The 21,487-nt window shown below is 31.8% G+C and overlaps 1 protein-coding gene across 1 annotated transcript; it reads right to left on the bottom strand.

The window, feature by feature from the left end:
• Positions 1 to 13,167: 13,167 nt before the first annotated feature.
• Positions 13,168 to 17,261, bottom strand: LOC139873234 (probable protein phosphatase 2C 79). Its single transcript, XM_071861170.1, has 5 exons — positions 16,961 to 17,261; positions 16,144 to 16,564; positions 15,037 to 15,404; positions 13,991 to 14,227; positions 13,168 to 13,795 (listed from the first exon to the last, which is right to left on the bottom strand). Exons 2-5 carry the CDS (start codon positions 16,460 to 16,462, stop codon positions 13,544 to 13,546), a joined length of 1,176 nt encoding a protein of 391 aa, XP_071717271.1. The 5' UTR covers positions 16,463 to 16,564; positions 16,961 to 17,261; the 3' UTR covers positions 13,168 to 13,543.
• Positions 17,262 to 21,487: the final 4,226 nt, after the last annotated feature.

The following is a 21,487-nucleotide window of genomic DNA, read 5'->3' as shown; positions in this document are numbered from 1 at the left end:
AGTGCTTTGGTATAAAGATCAGCAGAGTTGTTGATTGAACGTATCTCATTTTAATCTGGTTGTCTTTTACGATATCTTGAGTATATGAGAAAAATCTGAGGTTTTCATCTGAAACTGTATCATCTAAATCTTTTATGTACAAGTTTGGCCCTCGTGATTTGTCTACAGTCTCCTTCATGGTTTGTTCAAACCGTTGTTTCAGTTCCTATTCCCTTTCAGTCTTTTTCTGAGCCTTACCAATATACCATTCTTTTCCATCAAACTTATGACCGTTAAGACCGTTTATAGCTTTAGCGCCTCGTCAGCATTTATGTTTTGTTCTGTCATTTTTGATACTCTTCTTTCATTTGTATTATGTAAGCTGTATTATCTTCATAGATAGTTGTTACGCTTTTATAGCGTTCTAGTCCACAAGAATCAATAATGATTTGTATCATTGATCTTAACTAAAATCATTCCCGAGTAGCTTCATGTAATGCAATCACTTCGGCATGATTTGATGATGTTGCAACAAGTGTTTGTTTTGAGAACGTCATGATATTGCGGTGCCTCCATTTAGGAATACATATCCAGTTTGAGATTTAGCTTTATGTAGATCGGATAAATAATCTGCATCTGTATAACCAAACAAATCTTGTTTCGAGTTGTTAGAATAAAATAATTATAAATCAGTAGTTCCCCGAAGGTATCAAACTATTTGTTTGATCCCATTCCAATGTCTTTTGGTAGGGGCTGAGCTGAACCTTGTCAACAAATTAACTGCAAAAGAAATGTCAGATCTTGTATAATCTATAAGATACATAAGAACCTCAATTGCACTAAAATATAGAACTTCCGATCTGTTAAAATTTTCATGATCTTCGCAGGGATGAAATAGATCAGTGTCAATATTGAGTGATCTAACAACAATGAGTTTGTCTTTAAAAAAAATGTTTTAAAATCTTTTCGGTATAAGTTGTTTGATGTACAAGTAAACCATTAGGCATATGCTCAATTTGCAATCCAAGGTAATACTTGGTTTTTTCAAGATCTTTCATTTCAAAATAATTCTTTAGAAGTTGAATGATTTCATAGATCTCTTTATTTGTTCATATGATGTTAAGAACATTGACATAAACAACTACGATCTCATATCCGAACATTGTTTTTATAAAACATACGTGCAAAATAAGTTTATATTTATACCCTTTTTTTTATCAAGTAGTCATTTAATCGGTTATACCACATACGTCCCGTTTGTATAAACCCACTTAGAAATCTTTGTGATTTAATGGAATATATTCTCTTGGGTTTTACATTAGATGCTTATGATACCTTAACCCTTTAGGTATATTCATATATATCACTATTAAGTGATCCATACAGATAAGTAGTAACAACATTCATGAGATGCATTTAAATAACTACCAGGTTGATTAAGTATCTAATAAGTAATTGTATCCATTACAGGAGGATAATTTTTCCTCCTAATTCATTTCTGGTCTTTGTGGGAAATATTGAGTTACAAGTCTAGTTTTGCCTTGTAACTTCATTTGCACATTTCTTTTCGGATAAAAATTCATTTGTATCCCATACGTTTCACATCTTTAAAAGTGATAACGATTGATCCGAAAACTTTTCTTTTATCGAGCGATTCTAATTCAGCTCTTATTGCTCCTTTCCATTGAGCTCAATCATGTCCATTTTGTATATTCAATGACAGATTTTAGTTCCAGATCATCATCTTTATTCATGATGTCATTTTAACATTATATGAAAATATCTCATAGAGATTTTAGTTTCATTTCGGTTCCATAATATTGCATAATTTATCGCAATTTTAGTATTTACATTTATCAATATCCTCTGCAGAAGGAATATTGATTTGTGGTTCTTCTTGAACACTTTCTCTTACCTCATTATCAGCTGATTTTCTTTTTCGAGGATTTTTATCTTCGGAACCAATTGATCTTCCACGTTTGATGCGTGGCAAAGACTCAACAGTGACATTATTGCCAGCTTTTGGAATTTCAGTTCGAGCTGGAGCATTTATCGCTGGTATATATGATTTAGTCACTTTTTTATATCTGTAAATGCATAAAGTAATTAATTTGCAAGTTCTTGCATATGCATTATTTTTGAACTTTCGTTTCACATTCTTTTGTGCGAGTTCAATATACCTTAATTGATGTACACATCATGAAGCATCATTTTATTTTTTATTTTTATTTCTCCCCCTAATCTAGGGAACAATGTTTTATTAAAATGACAACAAGCAAAACGTGCTGTAAAAACATCACCCATCATGGGTTCAATATATCTTATGATTGAAGATGTTTTATATCCAAAATATATTATCATCTTTCTTTGAAGAACCATTTTATTGTGTTGTGGTGATACAATTGGAACATACACTGCGCAACCAATGTTTTAAGGTAGAAAATATTTGGCTCTTGGCCAAAATCAAGTATTAAGTGAAAATATTTACGACTTCCACATGGTATAATGCGAATTAATGTCGCAGCATGTAAATTTACATGTCCACGTATAAATATTGAGAGATTTGTACTCATTATCAATTGTCTAGTTATTAGCTGTAAGCGTTTATCTATTGATTCAGCTAAACCAATTTTGTGTATGCACATGAGCAACTGGATGTTCAACAACAATCCCTGTAGATATATAATGATCATTAAATGCTTGAGATGTTAACTTACCAGCATTATCAAGTCTCATCCTTTTAATGGTGTAATCAGAATAATGTGTTCTCAATTTAATAATTTGTGCAAGAAACTTTGCAAATGCCATATTACGGCTTGATAACATACAAATATGAGACCATCCGCTAGATGCGTCTATTAGAACCATGAAATATCAAAATGGTTCACATGATGGATGAATTGGTTCATATATCTTACCTTGAATTCTTTCAAGAAACATTTGTGATTCTTTTTCACAATATACTTTTCATTAATCACCATATGTGCTTTCCATTAATCACCATATGTGTTTTTTTTTTATTTTATAAATCACCATATATGTTTTTTTTTATCATATATCCTTTTCACCATATACGCTTTTAATCATATGCGCTGTGTTTTTCACCATATGCGCTTTTAATCATATGCGATTTTCATCATATGCGTTGTGCTTTTCATCATATTCGCTTTTTATCATATGCGATGCGCTTTTTATCATATGCGCTTTTTTATGTGAATAGTAAATTAATTAATTTCGTTTTACTATTCATATGAATTAATTTAGATTTACTATTTTGTTAATTGAGTAATATATATATACATCATATACTTGTGACTCCGAAGGCTCAAATGAATTTGACCATATAGTTATACGTTGTACCTTGCACATTAATTTTCAGTAGAAGCTTTAGATGCATATTATTTTCAGTAGAAGCTTTAGATGCACTTTTTTTTAATCACCAAATACCACAAACACTTTGTTTGCGTTTGTTCATAGTCATCAATGAAAACCATTTTCTTTAATTTTATTTTATACAATAAAATTAACGCATCATTATTCTTTTCAAAAACAATAATCTATTGTTATTGTTCACTTGTGCCATGTTTAACAACAAAAGTCAACAACCTCTGTCTTGTTTGTTGTGGCAACCAAAAACAACCTTTGCTTTTGTTACCGAGAATCCAAGACCAAAAAAACAATTAATTTTTAATTAATCTTTTATCAAAACCATAAATGATTTTATTGATCTACGTTGATATGGCCATAAAGAATTGACGGCTGACCTACTTTTGTAAGTGTATTTCGGCTATCATCCCGAAAACGCACAACGACCTTTTTTTTTTTTTATGAACTATTTGTTTCATATCTAGCTTAGGCAATTATTGTGAACATTTGGTCCCTATAAGAGCATTTATTTTTTAGACTTTTAGTTGATTTGTACTTGTCACAATTAGGGATAGCACCCGCGGGTCGTGGATGCGGATCCATTGGATCCATCACCCGTACCCGCGGATTTTTTTAAGAGACATCCAATTGAACCCTTGTTCGTTGAAACAATTTGACTATATTTTTACTCCCCATTATTAAACGGGCCATTTTGATGCACACTCTTAAAAAAATAATTTGTTTTTTAAGTTTTATTATTCAACCTCCTTTTTTCAACGGTCACGTTTTTAACAAAACATTTGACAAGTTTTGAAAAAAGTTTTTTATTGATTATCATCAAAAGTTTTCTATTGTCACTCTACTGGATGGAATTATGGCATACAACCAAAATTGCAACCCAACACTACATAAGAACAAAAAGGTTGTTTTTAATTAACATATGTATATGTGTTAAACTCGGAATAATAATAACTTATTTTAGAAAATTAACATAAGACATGTTGAAACATTTTTGTCACATTTAGCTCATCAAGTCTAATACTTATCATTGATAGATTTTATCACGTCTAGGAGATGTTTACTTTTTTCTTGTATTAAGTCCTACTTTCATTTACCTTTGTTTGGAAAAAAGTTTTTTTTTACTTTGCTTTCCCCCTTTCTGTAAAACTCATTTAAACACTTTCTTTGTTTTTTTTTTTTTTAAAAAACTTCCTTTTTTTTTACGTTACCCGTAAATTATAAATATATAAAAAAAACTTTTTGTTTAAATTTTTTTTTCTAGTTTTTAAAAGGCCACTTGACCAATTTTTTAATTCTTTCACAACACCTGATATCGTGATCGTGACCTTTCACCAAAGCAAGAGATATTCTTGATAAACTAAACACGGACTCGTGTTTGAAATTGTCGGCCACAAAAAAATTCATTTGATAAAAGTATATATATATATTTTTTTTTAGTTATAGAAGGAGACCACTTCATTTTCAATACTTCATTTTTGACAAAAAACTATTCCATTTTACCATCCCCTTTTTTTTCTTACTTTAACTTTTAAGATATACTTTTAATAAAAATACAAACTACTTTTTCTTATTTTAACTTTTAAGATTTACTTTTAATAAAAATACAAACTATTTTTTTATTTTAACTTTTAAAATTATAAATTTAAGAATAAACATTAGTATGCATGAAATAAATAATGATTAATTGCATAAGTAATCATAAATGTTAGATAACATATAAAGACCCCGTCGTATTCGTATTGATCGGAATTAATCTCGACCCATGGTACCGTGTTGTCAAATGACGTGTTGCGTACATAAAGTACCGTGTTGTCAAATGACGTGTTGTGTACAATCATGAGGTCTTATTAACATAAATATAAATGTTAGTGAAGTTAATAAGAGTTAGATTACAGAAAATATAATTCAGGTGGTATAACCGACCATATATAACTTAAATAACATAAATATAAATGTTAGTGAAGTTAGTAAAAGTTAGATTACAGAAATATAATTCAGGTGGTATAACCGACCATATATAACTTAAATAACATAAATATAAATGTTAGTGAAGTTAGTAAAAGTTAGATTACAGAAATATAATTCAGGTGGTATAACCGACCATATATAACTTAAATAACATAAATATAAATGTTAGTAGTCCAAAATTTGATATATTCGAGTCTGAAAATTATTAATAATTTCATACCTTGATTAGTGATTCGTGATCGTTTGAGATATCTTTTAATTACACTAAGCTTTTCGTGCTGATAACGTGTTATAATTGAGTAGATAATAACTATCTTTAGTAGCCTATGCTCTAATTTAAACTTGTAATATTAGAAGAGAGGAAATGTAAACTTCAGTAGTTTATTGAAGTATTGGTACATCATATGCTTTCAACTGAATCCATATTTATACTAACAAGTCTACTGTACAAATTATGACCATATTCATTACTTAGTAGGTGAAATAGTAGTAGTAATAAAATTGTGCAGACAATTCCTTGACTTTGTGTATCATAACAACTGAAGTTTACATTTCCTCTCTTCTAATATTACAAGTTTAAATTAGAGCATAGGCTACTAAAGATAGTTATTATCTACTCAATTATAACACGTTATCAGCACGAAAAGCTTAGTGTAATTAAAAGATATCTCAAACGATCACGAATCACTAATCAAGGTATGAAATTATTAATAATTTTCAGACTCGAATATATCAAATTTTGGACTACTAACATTTATATTTATGTTATTTAAGTTATATATGGTCGGTTATACCACCTGAATTATATTTCTGTAATCTAACTTTTACTAACTTCACTAACATTTATATTTATGTTATTTAAGTTATATATGGTCGGTTATACCACCTGAATTATATTTTCTGTAATCTAACTCTTATTAACTTCACTAACATTTATATTTATGTTAATAAGACCTCATGATTGTACGCAACACGTCATTTGACAACACGGTACTTTATGTACGCAACACGTCATTTGACAACACGGTACCATGGGTCGAGATTAATTCCGATCAATACGAATACGACGGGGTCTTTATATGTTATCTAACATTTATGATTACTTATGCAATTAATCATTATTTATTTCATGCATACTAATGTTTATTCTTAAATTTATAATTGTAAAAGTTAAAATAAAAAAATAGTTTGTATTTTTATTAAAAGTAAATCTTAAAAGTTAAAATAAGAAAAAGTAGTTTGTATTTTTATTAAAAGTATATCTTAAAAGTTAAAGTAAGAAAAAAAAGGGGATGGTAAAATGGAATAGTTTTTTGTCAAAAATGAAGTATTGAAAATGAAGTGGTCTCCTTCTATAACTAAAAAAAAAATATATATATATACTTTTATCAAATGAATTTTTTTGTGGCCGACAATTTCAAACACGAGTCCGTGTTTAGTTTATCAAGAATATCTCTTGCTTTGGTGAAAGGTCACGATCACGATATCAGGTGTTGTGAAAGAATTAAAAAATTGGTCAAGTGACCTTTTAAAAACTAGAAAAAAAAATTTAAACAAAAAGTTTTTTTATATATTTATAATTTACGGGTAACGTAAAAAAAAAGGAAGTTTTTTTAAAAAAAAAAAACAAAGAAAGTGTTTAAATGAGTTTTACAGAAAGGGGGAAAGCAAAGTAAAAAAAAACTTTTTTCCAAACAAAGGTAAATGAAAGTAGGACTTAATACAAGAAAAAAGTAAACATCTCCTAGACGTGATAAAATCTATCAATGATAAGTATTAGACTTGATGAGCTAAATGTGACAAAAATGTTTCAACATGTCTTATGTTAATTTTCTAAAATAAGTTATTATTATTCCGAGTTTAACACATATACATATGTTAATTAAAAACAACCTTTTTGTTCTTATGTAGTGTTGGGTTGCAATTTTGGTTGTATGCCATAATTTCATCCAGTAGAGTGACAATAGAAAACTTTTGATGATAATCAATAAAAAACTTTTTTCAAAACTTGTCAAATATTTTGTTAAAAACGTGACCGTTGAAAAAAGGAGGTTGAATAATAAAACTTAAAAAACAAATTATTTTTTTAAGAGTGTGCATCAAAATGGCCCGTTTAATAATGGGGAGTAAAAATATAGTCAAATTGTTTCAACGAACAAGGGTTCAATTGGATGTCTCTTAAAAAAATCCGCGGGTACGGGTGATGGATCCAATGATTCCGCATCCACGACCCGCGGGTGCTATCCCTAATTGTGACAAGTACAAATCAACTAAAAGTCTAAAAAATAAATGCTCTTATAGGGACCAAATGTTCACAATAATTGCCTAAGCTAGATATGAAACAAATAGTTCATAAAAAAAAAAAGGTCGTTGTGCGTTTTCGGGATGATAGCCGAAATACACTTACAAAAGTAGGTCAGCCGTCAATTCTTTATGGCCATATCAACGTAGATCAATAAAATCATTTATGGTTTTGATAAAAGATTAATTAAAAATTAATTGTTTTTTTGGTCTTGGATTCTCGGTAACAAAAGCAAAGGTTGTTTTTGGTTGCCACAACAAACAAGACAGAGGTTGTTGACTTTTGTTGTTAAACATGGCACAAGTGAACAATAACAATAGATTATTGTTTTTGAAAAGAATAATGATGCGTTAATTTTATTGTATAAAATAAAATTAAAGAAAATGGTTTTCATTGATGACTATGAACAAACGCAAACAAAGTGTTTGTGGTATTTGGTGATTAAAAAAAAAGTGCATCTAAAGCTTCTACTGAAAATAATATGCATCTAAAGCTTCTACTGAAAATTAATGTGCAAGGTACAACGTATAACTATATGGTCAAATTCATTTGAGCCTTCGGAGTCACAAGTATATGATGTATATATATATTACTCAATTAACAAAATAGTAAATCTAAATTAATTCATATGAATAGTAAAACGAAATTAATTAATTTACTATTCACATAAAAAAGCGCATCGCATATGATAAAAAGCGCATCGCATATGATAAAAAGCGAATATGATGAAAAGCACAACGCATATGATGAAAATCGCATATGATTAAAAGCGCATATGGTGAAAAACACAGCGCATATGATTAAAAGCGTATATGGTGAAAAGGATATATGATAAAAAAAACATATATGGTGATTTATAAAAAAAAAAAAAAAACACATATGGTGATTAATGGAAAGCACATATGGTGATTAATGAAAAGTATATTGTGAAAAAGAATCACAAATGTTTCTTGAAAGAATTCAAGGTAAGATATATGAACCAATTCATCCATCATGTGAACCATTTTGACATTTCATGGTTCTAATAGACGCATCTAGCGGATGGTCTCATATTTGTATGTTATCAAGCCGTAATATGGCATTTGCAAAGTTTCTTGCACAAATTATTAAATTGAGAACACATTATTCTGATTACACCATTAAAAGGATGAGACTTGATAATGCTGGTAAGTTAACATCTCAAGCATTTAATGATCATTATATATCTACAGGGATTGTTGTTGAACATCCAGTTGCTCATGTGCATACACAAAATTGGTTTAGCTGAATCAATAGATAAACGCTTACAGCTAATAACTAGACAATTGATAATGAGTACAAATCTCTCAATATTTATATGTGGACATGTAAATTTACATGTTGCGACATTAATTCGCATTATACCATGTGGAAGTCGTAAATATTTTCACTTAATACTTGATTTTGGCCAAGAGCCAAATATTTTCTACCTTAAAACATTGGTTGTGCAGTGTATGTTCCAATTGTATCACCACAACACAATAAAATGGTTCTTCAAAGAAAGATGATAATATATTTTGGATATAAAACATCTTCAATCATAAGATATATTGAACCCATAATGGGTGATGTTTTTACAGCACGTTTTGCTGATTGTCATTTTAATAAAACATTGTTCCCTAGATTAGGGGGAGAAATAAAAATAAAAAATAAAATGATGCTTCATGATGTGAACATCAATTAAGGTATATTGAACTCGCACAAAAGAATGTGAAACGAAAGTTCAAAAATAATGCATATGCAAGAACTTGCAAATTAATTACTTTATGCATTTACAGATATAAAAAAGTGACTAAATCATATATACCAGCGATAAATGCTCCAGCTCGAACTGAAATTCCAAAAGCTGGCAATAATGTCACTGTTGAGTCTTTGCCACGCATCAAACGTGGAAGATCAATTGGTTCCGAAGATAAAAATCCTCGAAAAAGAAAATCAGCTGATAATGAGGTAAGAGAAAGTGTTCAAGAAGAACCACAAATCAATATTCCTTCTGCAGAGGATATTGATAAATGTAAATACTAAAATTGCGATAAATTATGCAATATTATGGAACCGAAATGAAACTAAAATCTCTATGAGATATTTTCATATAATGTTACAATGACATCATGAATAAAGATGATGATCTGGAACTAAAATCTTTCATTGAATATACAAAATGGACATGATTGAGCTCAATGGAAAGGAGCAATAAGAGCTGAATTAGAATCGCTCGATAAAAGAAAAGTTTTCAGATCAATCGTTATCACTTTTAAAGATGTGAAACGTATGGGATACAAATGAATTTTTATCCGAAAATAAATGTGCAAATGAAGTTACAAGGCAAAACTAGACTTGTAACTCAATATTTCCCACAAAGACCAGAAATGAATTAGGAGGAAAAATTATCCTCCTGTAATGGATACAATTACTTATTAGATACTTAATCAACCTGGTAGTTATTTAAATGCATCTCATGAATGTTGTTACTACTTATCTGTATGGATCACTTAATAGTGATATATATGAATATACCTAAAGGGTTAAGGTATCATAAGCATCTAATGTAAAACCCAAGGGAATATATTCCATTAAATCACAAAGATTTCTAAGTGGGTTTATACAAACGGGACGTATGTGGTATAACCGATTAAATGACTACTTGATAAAAAAAAAGGGTATAAATATAAACTTATTTTGCACGTATGTTTTATAAAAACAATGTTCGGATATGAGATCGTAGTTGTTTATGTCAATGTTCTTAACATCATATGAACAAATAAAGAGATCTATGAAATCATTCAACTTCTAAAGAATTATTTTGAAATGAAAGATCTTGAAAAAACCAAGTATTACCTTGGATTGCAAATTGAGCATATGCCTAATGGTTTACTTGTACATCAAACAACTTATACCGAAAAGATTTTAAAACATTTTTTTTTAAAGACAAACTCATTGTTGTTAGATCACTCAATATTGACACTGATCTATTTCATCCCTGCGAAGATCATGAAAATTTTAACAGATCGGAAGTTCTATATTTTAGTGCAATTGAGGTTCATATGTATCTTATAGATTATACAAGATCTGACATTTCTTTTGCAGTTAATTTGTTGACAAGGTTCAGCTCAGTCCCTACCAAAAGACATTGGAATGGGATCAAACAAATAGTTTGATACCTTCGGGGAACTACTGATTTATAATTATTTTATTCTAACAACTCGAAACAAGATTTGTTTGGTTATACAGATGCAGATTATTTATCCGATCTACATAAAGCTAAATCTCAAACTGGATATGTATTCCTAAATGGAGGCACCGCAATATCATGACGTTCTCAAAACAAACACTTGTTGCAACATCATCAAATCATGCCGAAGTGATTGCATTACATGAAGCTACTCGGGAATGATTTTAGTTAAGATCAATGATACAAATCATTATTGATTCTTGTGGACTAGAACGCTATAAAAGCGTAACAACTATCTATGAAGATAATACAGCTTACATAATACAAATGAAAGAAGAGTATCAAAAATGACAGAACAAAACATAAATGCTGACGAGGCGCTAAAGCTATAAACGGTCTTAACGGTCATAAGTTTGATGGAAAAGAATGGTATATTGGTAAGGCTCAGAAAAAGACTGAAAGGGAATAGGAACTGAAACAACGGTTTGAACAAACCATGAAGGAGACTGTACACAAATCACGAGGGCCAAACTTGTACATAAAAGATTTAGATGATACAGTTTCAGATGAAAACCTCAGATTTTTCTCATATACTCAAGATATCGTAAAAGACAACCAGATTAAAATGAGATACGTTCAATCAACAACTCTACTGATCTTTATACCAAAACACTGCTAACTGCTATTTTCAGAACACACGTTCATAATATTGGCATGAGGCATGTTCAGAAGATGTAACAACTCAGGCGTTGCCTACTTGAGGGGGAGTCAACTTTATGCTGCACTCTTTTTCCCTTAGCTAAAGTTTTATCCCAATGAGTTTTCTTTAGCAAGGTTTTTAACGAGGCAGTACTAGTTATTCTCTAATAAAATTGTCATCCAAGGGGGAGTGTTATAAAATATCTAGATTGTGTTATACAATATCTAGATTGGATGTTAATTTTATTATTATTATATTTCTTGCATAGTAATATTTTATACTATAAATAGACATGTATGGTAACCATTTAAGGTGCACCATTTCTCTTGAAATATCAATATCAATATTTCTTCTCTCCTTCTTCTCTCTTTTTCTCTCTTTGTTCTTATAACCATTAAAGGTAGTTATAAGCCTACTGAATTATAACATTATCCAAGTTATTTCACCATTAATAATCACATAACTTACATTTTTTTTTTTTTTATCTTACCCTCCATCTTCATTTATTTTGTTCATGAAGCACATTACTAGGACACTACAATTAAAATGTAGATCATTTTCAAGAACAATATCATTTTCAAGAACAATATCATACGTTCGAGGTTTTTAATATTTACTAACTTCAACATTAATATGAAAATTACAAAATATTTCAACTAAGTTCTTCAAAGAACTCGTAAAAAGTCTATATCCATTTTAGAAAGAAAAAATAATAATAATAATAATTTCCATGAGTGGAAGAAATCAAAAGTCAAACCACTCTTACATCCTAAATCACGTCCATATCATGAAGAGAAAGAATAATTCACAAAATGTATTTACATATTGATTTGAACTGAACTAAAAGATTAAATATGAAAAATACATGAATATAGGCACAAGGTTGATTGAATAGAAGAAAAAAGTAAAAAGGGAAAAAATGCCCAATAAATATAGACACATGTAAGGATAACATTAACTTTTAGAGTTGAAAAGTATTCATAGTATAATATAAGTACTCAATTAAATTATCTTTTAAATACTCCGTAATTAGTTTAATCTTATTAATTACTAATTTATATTTAATATAAATTAGATTTTAGAAATATTATCTATAAACAATCATTTATCATATTAAGTGTTTAATTTAGCTCGAATCGAGCTCGAATCCGAGCTTGGATTTGAACACGTTAATTTGGAGCTTCTACACAAGTGACTTAAACGAATATCTAGTTCGAGATCGAACATAGAAAAAATAATCGAGTTCGAACAAGTTTAAAATTAATAATCAAGTTCGAACAAAATAATTTCCGAACGAGTCGAAATCAACTCCTTACTGCTCCACTCGAGTTTGGTTCGTTAACGGCCCTAGTTTAGGATACAATCTAGTTCACTTGCACAAGTTCAGGCATTGGAAATCAGTTCGAACAGACTTCCTCAACCCAACAAATATAAATGTAACGGCATTGGGTTTCATAAGCCACAAGACCAGCTACCAGAAACAAACCCCGATGGACCGATGGTGCTTGTATGAGCACGGACCCAACCAAAGTACTACAACCAGAATATGGTAAACTTGGTTATCATTTCTAAAACTTGTAAAGCTCCATTATATAAACTATAAAGTCAATTCTGAACATGATCAGGATTTAGAGTTAAAAATACTGCCGAAAAGGGAATATACCATAACACTTATTTCTGTTAAGTTCAAGTATAGGTACTCCGACTTAAAAGGCTACAGCGTATACACTAAGCAATTTTGACTTCTGCTCAAAGTATCCAATGTACACTTAACCACGGTGCACCGGGGTTGCCTGGTTTGACCAATGACAAGAAACTGACCCCACCTTTCTATTCCCATAAGGTTTAGAGCCAAGGAACCACGGTGCACCAGGGTGCTTGGTTTGACCATTCACAAAAACCCATATTGGTTTCTTTTGGGGGTATTCGCTATTCACACTGAGAAAATAGTACTGAAAACATAAACTAGAGGGGGATATAGAGAAAGTTTCTATATATGTATAGTAGTGATAGACCATCAAGTGGGGCCAGTAGCAAGTTTGCTTGAAGGCAGACTTACTCCTGCTCCTTTTACGGATATGTTAGGTGTGGTTCTAAACGAGCTAGCCCTGCTCATGAGGTTCGAGTCGAGAAAAAGCACAATCACCGTGATGTCATCGTGGAAGTGACGGCGGACCCCACGATCAATCTTTTTTAAGTCGGAGTATCTCATTTCTCTCTTCTTTGCAGCTTCCTGCATTGCAAGTTTTACTAATCTCTTGGCTATTCCCTGCATCAAAAAATGGAGATACTTGCTGTAAGATAAAATGTTTTTTTTTTTTAAGTAAAATGGTAGTTCGGTTCAGAAAATATGTGAAAATTCATTAAAAACGTAATATAAGATCATAGTTTTCGATTTCAATTTAAAATAGTAAAATAGAGGTTTGAATGACATTTTTCTGTGGTATTTAATTAAGCATCTTACAGTGCGTGGGTGATTTTGCACAATATCAACAGCTGCTTGATTAGTAAGGTGCTCCCAAAGACCATCCGAAGCAAATATGACAAACTGATCATGTGGCTGCAAATGGTGGGCCGATACGGATGGATCTGAGCTCAATATTGGTCTTTCAAAAGGTTCACGAAGGCGGAACTTGGCATATAAAGGTGCCTTATTGAATTCTGCCTTTTTTAAGTATACGTCACCAATGGATCTCGAGATCTGCATAGGAAACATGTCTTAAGACTCAATAATAAAGTCAATATCTGTCCAATCGTTCAAGGTTATCATAATCAAATGTTGATAGCAGAAAAGGTTGACAAGATTCACATATGTTATCATTATAGAAGAAAATTTTTAATACTCAAATAAATAGCCAAAACCTTAAACTACCACACCTAACTAGATAACATACTTGACAAGATTCACATATATTATCACTATCGATAAAGAACTCATTCATTTTTCATGTCCTTTAACTTGCATAGTTTATCGATATTAAAACCTCTTCCTCCAATTGTCATCTTGATTAATGGAACAGAGACGTGGTTGAGGTCTTTGGGGGTCAATTAGTCAATAACTGAAAGAAGGTAATTGCTTTTAAACTAGAGCCTAGGCCATTAATATTAGTCATTTAGATTTTTGAGATCTTACTTTAATAAGATAAAGATACTGCAAGTCTGCAACCATTATTGTTAACTAGCTTTTATGGGCCCCACTACGTTGGGCTAAACTATAAAATAAAAAAAGGTCCAATATAAACAAATATTTAATTACCAAATACCCCTGTGAACAAACCTGAAAGGGTTACTATTCACAGGGTACTGTAATTTTATATGCAAGCCTAATATATATATGTATGAAATCATATACATCCTTGTTGTGATACTAACTTTTTAAGGTATGCAAGTATAAGCGCATGAAAATTCATTAACTACTTTGTCTTTACTACTTTTTAAGGTATTACCAAACACTAGAAGGTCATTGTAGATAATAAAAATTACACGCGATCATGAGTAACAGAAACTTACCTGTATCAAGCCTTTTACTCGCCACACGTTATTCTTCAAAACTACAATTTGTGAGTCATCTCGATGGATTGAATGCAACTCCTGCCTGACGGACTCTATACACGCATTGTGTTCAGCCGAGAGCTGAATCGCTACAACTTCCCCAGTTGCCTTTACAAGTCTTCCCAAAACGGCCCGTGAATCTCCAAGATTAGCAATGTATAAGGTTCCATTGCATACAATTCCAACGAGACAACACGATCCGACAGATGCTAGTTGTGGTTTCGTTAGCCATTGTTCAGTTACAAGAGCAAGGAAACCATCTTCTGTTGCTTGAAAAGCCTTCTTAATTACCTCTACCGACATTGACTGATTTTCGGAAGTAAACCCTAAAGAAATGAAGAAAAATTCCGTATTTCACAAAATTATATTATACGTCAGACTAAATGCTGAGTTCCGAGGTCAACATATGTATGTACAATTCGTAACTGTCTGCACTTCGCAACAAAGGCAACATAAACTATCTTATTTAGTTGTTCATTTTACTATTTTCAAAGGTTTTGGTTTTTGGTGGTTAACAGTCTGCTTGGAATTTTTTATACACCACATTATATTTTATATTATACTTGAAATAAAAACATATAATACGCTCTTTTCAGCACGAACAAAGTGGTTAAATTTTATAAAGTTCAACAAAACAAATAATGTAACAATATAGAAATTCGGATGGAGGAAGTTTTCAGTTGGAGTTGGTAATTGCAAGAAAATGAACCAACTAGCAGGGGTGTTCATCGGTTCCGTTGCAGACCGAAAACCAAATTCAAATTTTGAAACCGAACCGAAAACTGAACTCAAATCCGGTTTGTTTTTTTTCGATTTTCATTCAGTTCAGTTTTTGGGTCTAATCAGTTTGAAACCAAATGTTGAACACCTCTACCAACATGTCAATGAAAGACACTACGCTGATTTAAAGACTTTAATTTGTGGATCAAAAGTGAGTATGGGTCTACAAAATGATGAAATAAAACAGAAGAATTGGTCAAAATTGAATTGGTCAAAAGCATTATGCTTAGACCTAATCAAACGTAATTATTGTAAAATGTAAACTTTTCAAGGTTTGAAACTTACACTTGAGATGTTGAAAGAGGTTATTGCTAATAAACCGTGATGTCTCAGGACCTCCATGCCCATCATACACTCCAACAAACGTACCATACGGTCCCGATTCTTGCAAACTTAAACACCCCGATTCAAGTTGACTCTGATCCTCCAATAAATTATTGGCTTGAACTACAGCCATAGAGAAATCGCCATTCAAATGTTGCCCTGTATCCTTATACCACAAAAGCCCATCTTTACGACCACCCAAATCAGAACTATTGTGTACATGTCGGTCTGACCGTGGCCGGAAACAACTCCGCAAAAAGTTCATGAACCCAGATATCATGCCTCATCCCATCATAACTCCTTTTTCCGTTATCGACAGTTGATTATAAAGGCAGTTAATTAAGATTTGATATCCTCAAATCAAACCTCAGTATCTTAAATCCTACAAATTATAGAAGGGCGACAAACATAAACATAAACATAAACGATATATGCAACAATAACAATCAAAAAGTGTAGTAAATATGCTAAAACTTATAAGCTGAAACTAATTCAAAGGCCATACAATAGTTGCTTAATTGTCAACACTCAGTATACTAGTATTAAAACACACACACACACAATATGAAGCTTCAATCTCTTATGATCACAGCAGCCTTACAAGTTGAAATTAAGTACTTGTCAATTGTTTTTTTAACACAATTGACAAATAAATTGGACAAAATAAAAATAAAAATAAAAAGCATAGTCAAACCATCCAGAGGGTGAGCACAATTAGTAAAATATCACACATAAACCACAAAACCCTAATTTTGCTTAATTCGGTGTTGTGCGTTACCTTTAAAGTAGAAACGTGAAGAAGATCTGAAGTGAAACAATTAGATCCGTGAATTAAATCAAAATTGTAGATTGATAACTGTGTGTGTGTGTGTGTGTGTGTTGATATGTGAGTGAGTTTAGCAGATAGAAACACAATTGAAATCAATCGGGAGCTTAAGGATATTTTGGCAGCGGACCTGATATGTATAGATATAGATATAGATATAGATATATCAATCAAATCAAATATCAATATCAATAGATACAGTATTTATTTAGCTCTTATCAGAAGGAAGAGAGAGAGTGAAGGGAGATAGTCCGAGGAGGTTATCAATAAGTAGAGAGAAGATAGATGAAAACGCCTATCTATATGTATACATATATATACATATACGGATACGGATATACGGATACGTATGTTTTTATGTATGTATTGCACTTGACAGCGAGACAAATGGCACCAACATCTTACCATGTGGTCCCGCTTTTTTCGTCATCATTGCTCAGATATCTACGATTTATTTTTTTAAAGAAATACGGATTACTAGTGTTAAAATAATAGATGTCTTTTCCATTGAATAATGAAGGATTCCGATACCTATACAATAAAATACGAAAAGGCTCCAAATCAGAAAGGCAACAAACCAAACTAAGGATACCTAACTCAAAAAAAGATACCGGGCATAAAAGCCAAACACACCGTAACAACTCTGATTTTTCCGTTACTTCCGTTAACCTTCCGTTAGTTTATTTAACGACGATTATTTAACCTTTATGTGTTTATGTGTAATAAATGCATACTTGATCTTCGGAGGGTTTCAATAATTAATATGGGTTGATATTAATTCAAATAAATATTTCGGATAATGAAATACGATAAAAACGATACGATTTTGATAATAGCTTTTTGAGCAACGAAACGCTCGGGTTTATTTTAATAATTAATTTTATTAATTATTAACTTTTTAAAATATTTAATTTATTGGGTTTTTAATAAATTAAGCGATTGGTTGCGTTTAACGATCGGGTTAGTGTTTCGGACCTTCGGTACGACTAAACGGCACTTAAAACGGACCACGATTACACGGGATTTCAAAACGAGAACCCGGGAACCCATAGAGGGCCCCATTCGGCCGACCCCCTCCCCCCTCCCCCCTCCCCTTTATTTTGTTAAATGTTGAGGGACTTATGTGTATTTATCTATATTTTTTTTTTTTGAAAGGCATGTATTTATCTATATTAGGGCTAGATATAAATACTTGTGATTAACCTAAACTAATTAAACCCTCACACACAAAAACTGCAGTCGATCCCCTCCCTCCCTCTCTTGTTCGTCGACCACCACCACCATTCGTCGACCACCACCACCAACAATACACCTTCAATTTTCAATTTTTGATAAAACCTCAAGAACAAACGTTGTAATTCGCGTTATCCTCTACGTATTGGTGTGCTTTGATTGTTGATCTAAGGTATATTTAGCTAAACCCTAATCCTAAAAATCTGATTTTTATAAGAGTTTCATAGTTATGTTGTCAATTGCTCAAGTCTATACGCGTACGTGTTAATCGTTATCGTTATTTTGATTGTTTGATGCGCTAGTGTTTAAAAATGAATTTGTATTTGTTTGATCAGAAAAATTAAGTTTTTCAATTCTTAATTATTATGTTATAATCAGATTCCTTGCGAAAAACTATTGAGTTTAGGCTTGGATTCGCTTGATTTCGTTTCTGTATGATTAAGTTATGTCAATTTGAATTATCGTTGTGTTTTTGTTGCTTGATCAGAAATCTGGTATTGATAGACAACTAATTGGCATGTGAGACTTATACCACTGGAAAGATAATTTAAAAACACTCAATTTAGACTAGGATATCATGTCGTTTGCTTATGTATAGCCCGAGATATGCTTGAATTAGTGTAAAAGTAGTTTTATACAGCACTTGAATGAAAATAACCTTGTATGATAAAATGTGTTAACTTCTGTGATTAAATATTTGCATATTTGAAAATTAGACAAAAAGTAATACATCTTTCATGTGGATATCATAGGCTAATTGTATCTAGATCTTCGGATAATCGCGTGCGAATGTGACTAACTAAATGAGAATCGAATCTGTAAATTGCACACGGTTTTGTACTCTGTGGATTGTGTATATTGCATGAGAATGTATGCTTCTGGAAAATGAAACTTAACATGATATGTGACTTATTGTTAGTTTATGTAAATCTCTGAAACCTTATGCATTGGGCACAATAGAGCCGTACTTTATGTGAATTCTGATTTGAGCTGAAAACTGAATGTTCAACTTGCACGAATAAACTGTACAAATTGGCTAAACAAAGGTTGCTAGATTTTTTATATGTGTTACTTTGATTTGTATTTGAACTATGGCCACTGGTCTTGTATCAATTTCATGTTCCTAACTCCGGTTATAGCCAAAATGAAATCAGTGCGCGGTCAGAAACTGACTTGGCAAACCCCAAATGTATCCCTTCTGATTCCTGACTTTTAATTGTCGTATGAGTCCCTGGCCGGACTTTTTGGAATCGATTTTAAGTATATTTATGATCTGGAGTTTGTAATATTTACGTGAATTTTGTACTATGAGATAATGTGCTAAGTATGCTACGTGTTCATAAACTTTGTGCATGACGATAAACTGAAATTGTGAAAATGATCATTCATGACCTAAAACGTATTGTTTGACTTAGGTTTGACATGTTGACCAATATTTGACATGAACCTACTGATGTTGACTTTAGTTGACTACTTTGACCAAGTTTGACTTTCGGTTTGACTTCGGTTGACTTTGTTTGACTTGCATGATATAGTTGACTTTTACTTTGAAACGCGTCGAGTCGAGCAGTAAGACAACGTACACTATGAAACCACACTTATTTAAGATATATATATTGACCAACCTACATATGTATACTTAGGTTGCATTACTCGGCTATAAACCGTACAAGTTAATTGTTCACTTTTCAATCCGAGCTTTATTCAAAGGTGAGTCTACAGTCCCGCTTTTTACATGTTTTCAGGGATGAGAATACACGCTGTTATATTTACATTTTCAAATACTTTTGTATTGACATGAGTACTACATATATGCATATTGAGTTTGTTCAAAAAGCCTCTAGCTTGAATACTTTTAATACCATCGGTGTAAGCACAATTTAGATGGACGGATCCGTTAGGTTGACAACCTCACCCACTATAAAAACTGTGGTGCATTTACTTTGAACATTAAATATATTTGAACAAGTGTATAACATTTTACGAGGTAAGGCGGGTATAGTGGCTTCTATACTCGGGTCATTGCTAGTATTCGGGTGCTCGATTTATGCAGACGATAGAATCTCGTGGTCAAGGAAACTAAACTATTTTTCTGATAACTGTTTTTCAGATACTGTTTGTAACACCGGCCATTTTTTTTTTAAATACACAGCGGAAGACTTTATTAACAAAAACAATATAAGTCACGTCATTACGTTTAAGTTTACACAACGGTGTTACGTTATCACAAAACATTATTTATACAAAAGTCCACATCAGAGTTGGTTTGTCAAACATGTCTTCTGCAATAGCACCCTTCCCGACTAGCAGTACCTAAACCTGCAAGGGGAGAATATGTGGGGGATTAGCGCACCGCTAAGTGAATGGAATCTATCTAACAGATATAGCTTAAGTCACACACAAGCTATATACTAACAACAATACATGCTAACTATCAACTAGCATACAATAAGACAATACGAGGATCGGCGGCTTGTACGAGCACACGACTCCTAGCTGATCGGACTTGAGTCTACCGATAGTCCCTGCTACTCAATTCACAGTATAGTTATCCAGATGCAGGGGATGCATCATTCACACTATACTCTACAATCAGTAGCCTATGGACCCAACCTCCCTAGGCACGGTTGACCTCATACGTGAAATGTCCCGTTCTTATTGATTAAAAACGTTCCATATTAATTGATTTCGTTGCGAGGTTTTGACCTCTATATGAGACGTTTTTCAAAGACTGCATTCATTTTAAAACAAACCATAACCTTTATTTCATCAATAAAGGTTTAAAAAGCTTTACGTAGATTATCAAATAATGATAATCTAAAATATCCTGTTTACACACGACCATTACATAATGGTTTACAATACAAATATGTTACAACAAAATAAGTTTCTTGAATGCAGTTTTTACACAATATCATACAAGCATGGACTCTAAATCTCGTCCTTATTTAAGTATGCGACAGCGGAAGCTCTTAATAATCACCTGAGAATAAACATGCTTAAAACGTCAACAAAAATGTTGGTGAGTTATAGGTTTAACCTATATATATCAAATCGTAACAATAGACCACAAGATTTCATATTTCAATACACATCCCATACATAGAGATAAAAATCATTCATATGGTGAACACCTGGTAACCGACATTAACAAGATGCATATATAAGAATATCCCCATCATTCCGGGATCCTCCTTCGGACATGATATAAATTTCGAAGTACTAAAGCATCCGGTACTTTGGATG

The sequence above is a fragment of the Rutidosis leptorrhynchoides genome, chromosome 10, assembly GCF_046630445.1.
Source record: "Rutidosis leptorrhynchoides isolate AG116_Rl617_1_P2 chromosome 10, CSIRO_AGI_Rlap_v1, whole genome shotgun sequence".
Taxonomy (NCBI): Eukaryota; Viridiplantae; Streptophyta; class Magnoliopsida; order Asterales; family Asteraceae; genus Rutidosis; species Rutidosis leptorrhynchoides.
This window is presented reverse-complemented; position numbering and strand designations above follow the sequence as displayed.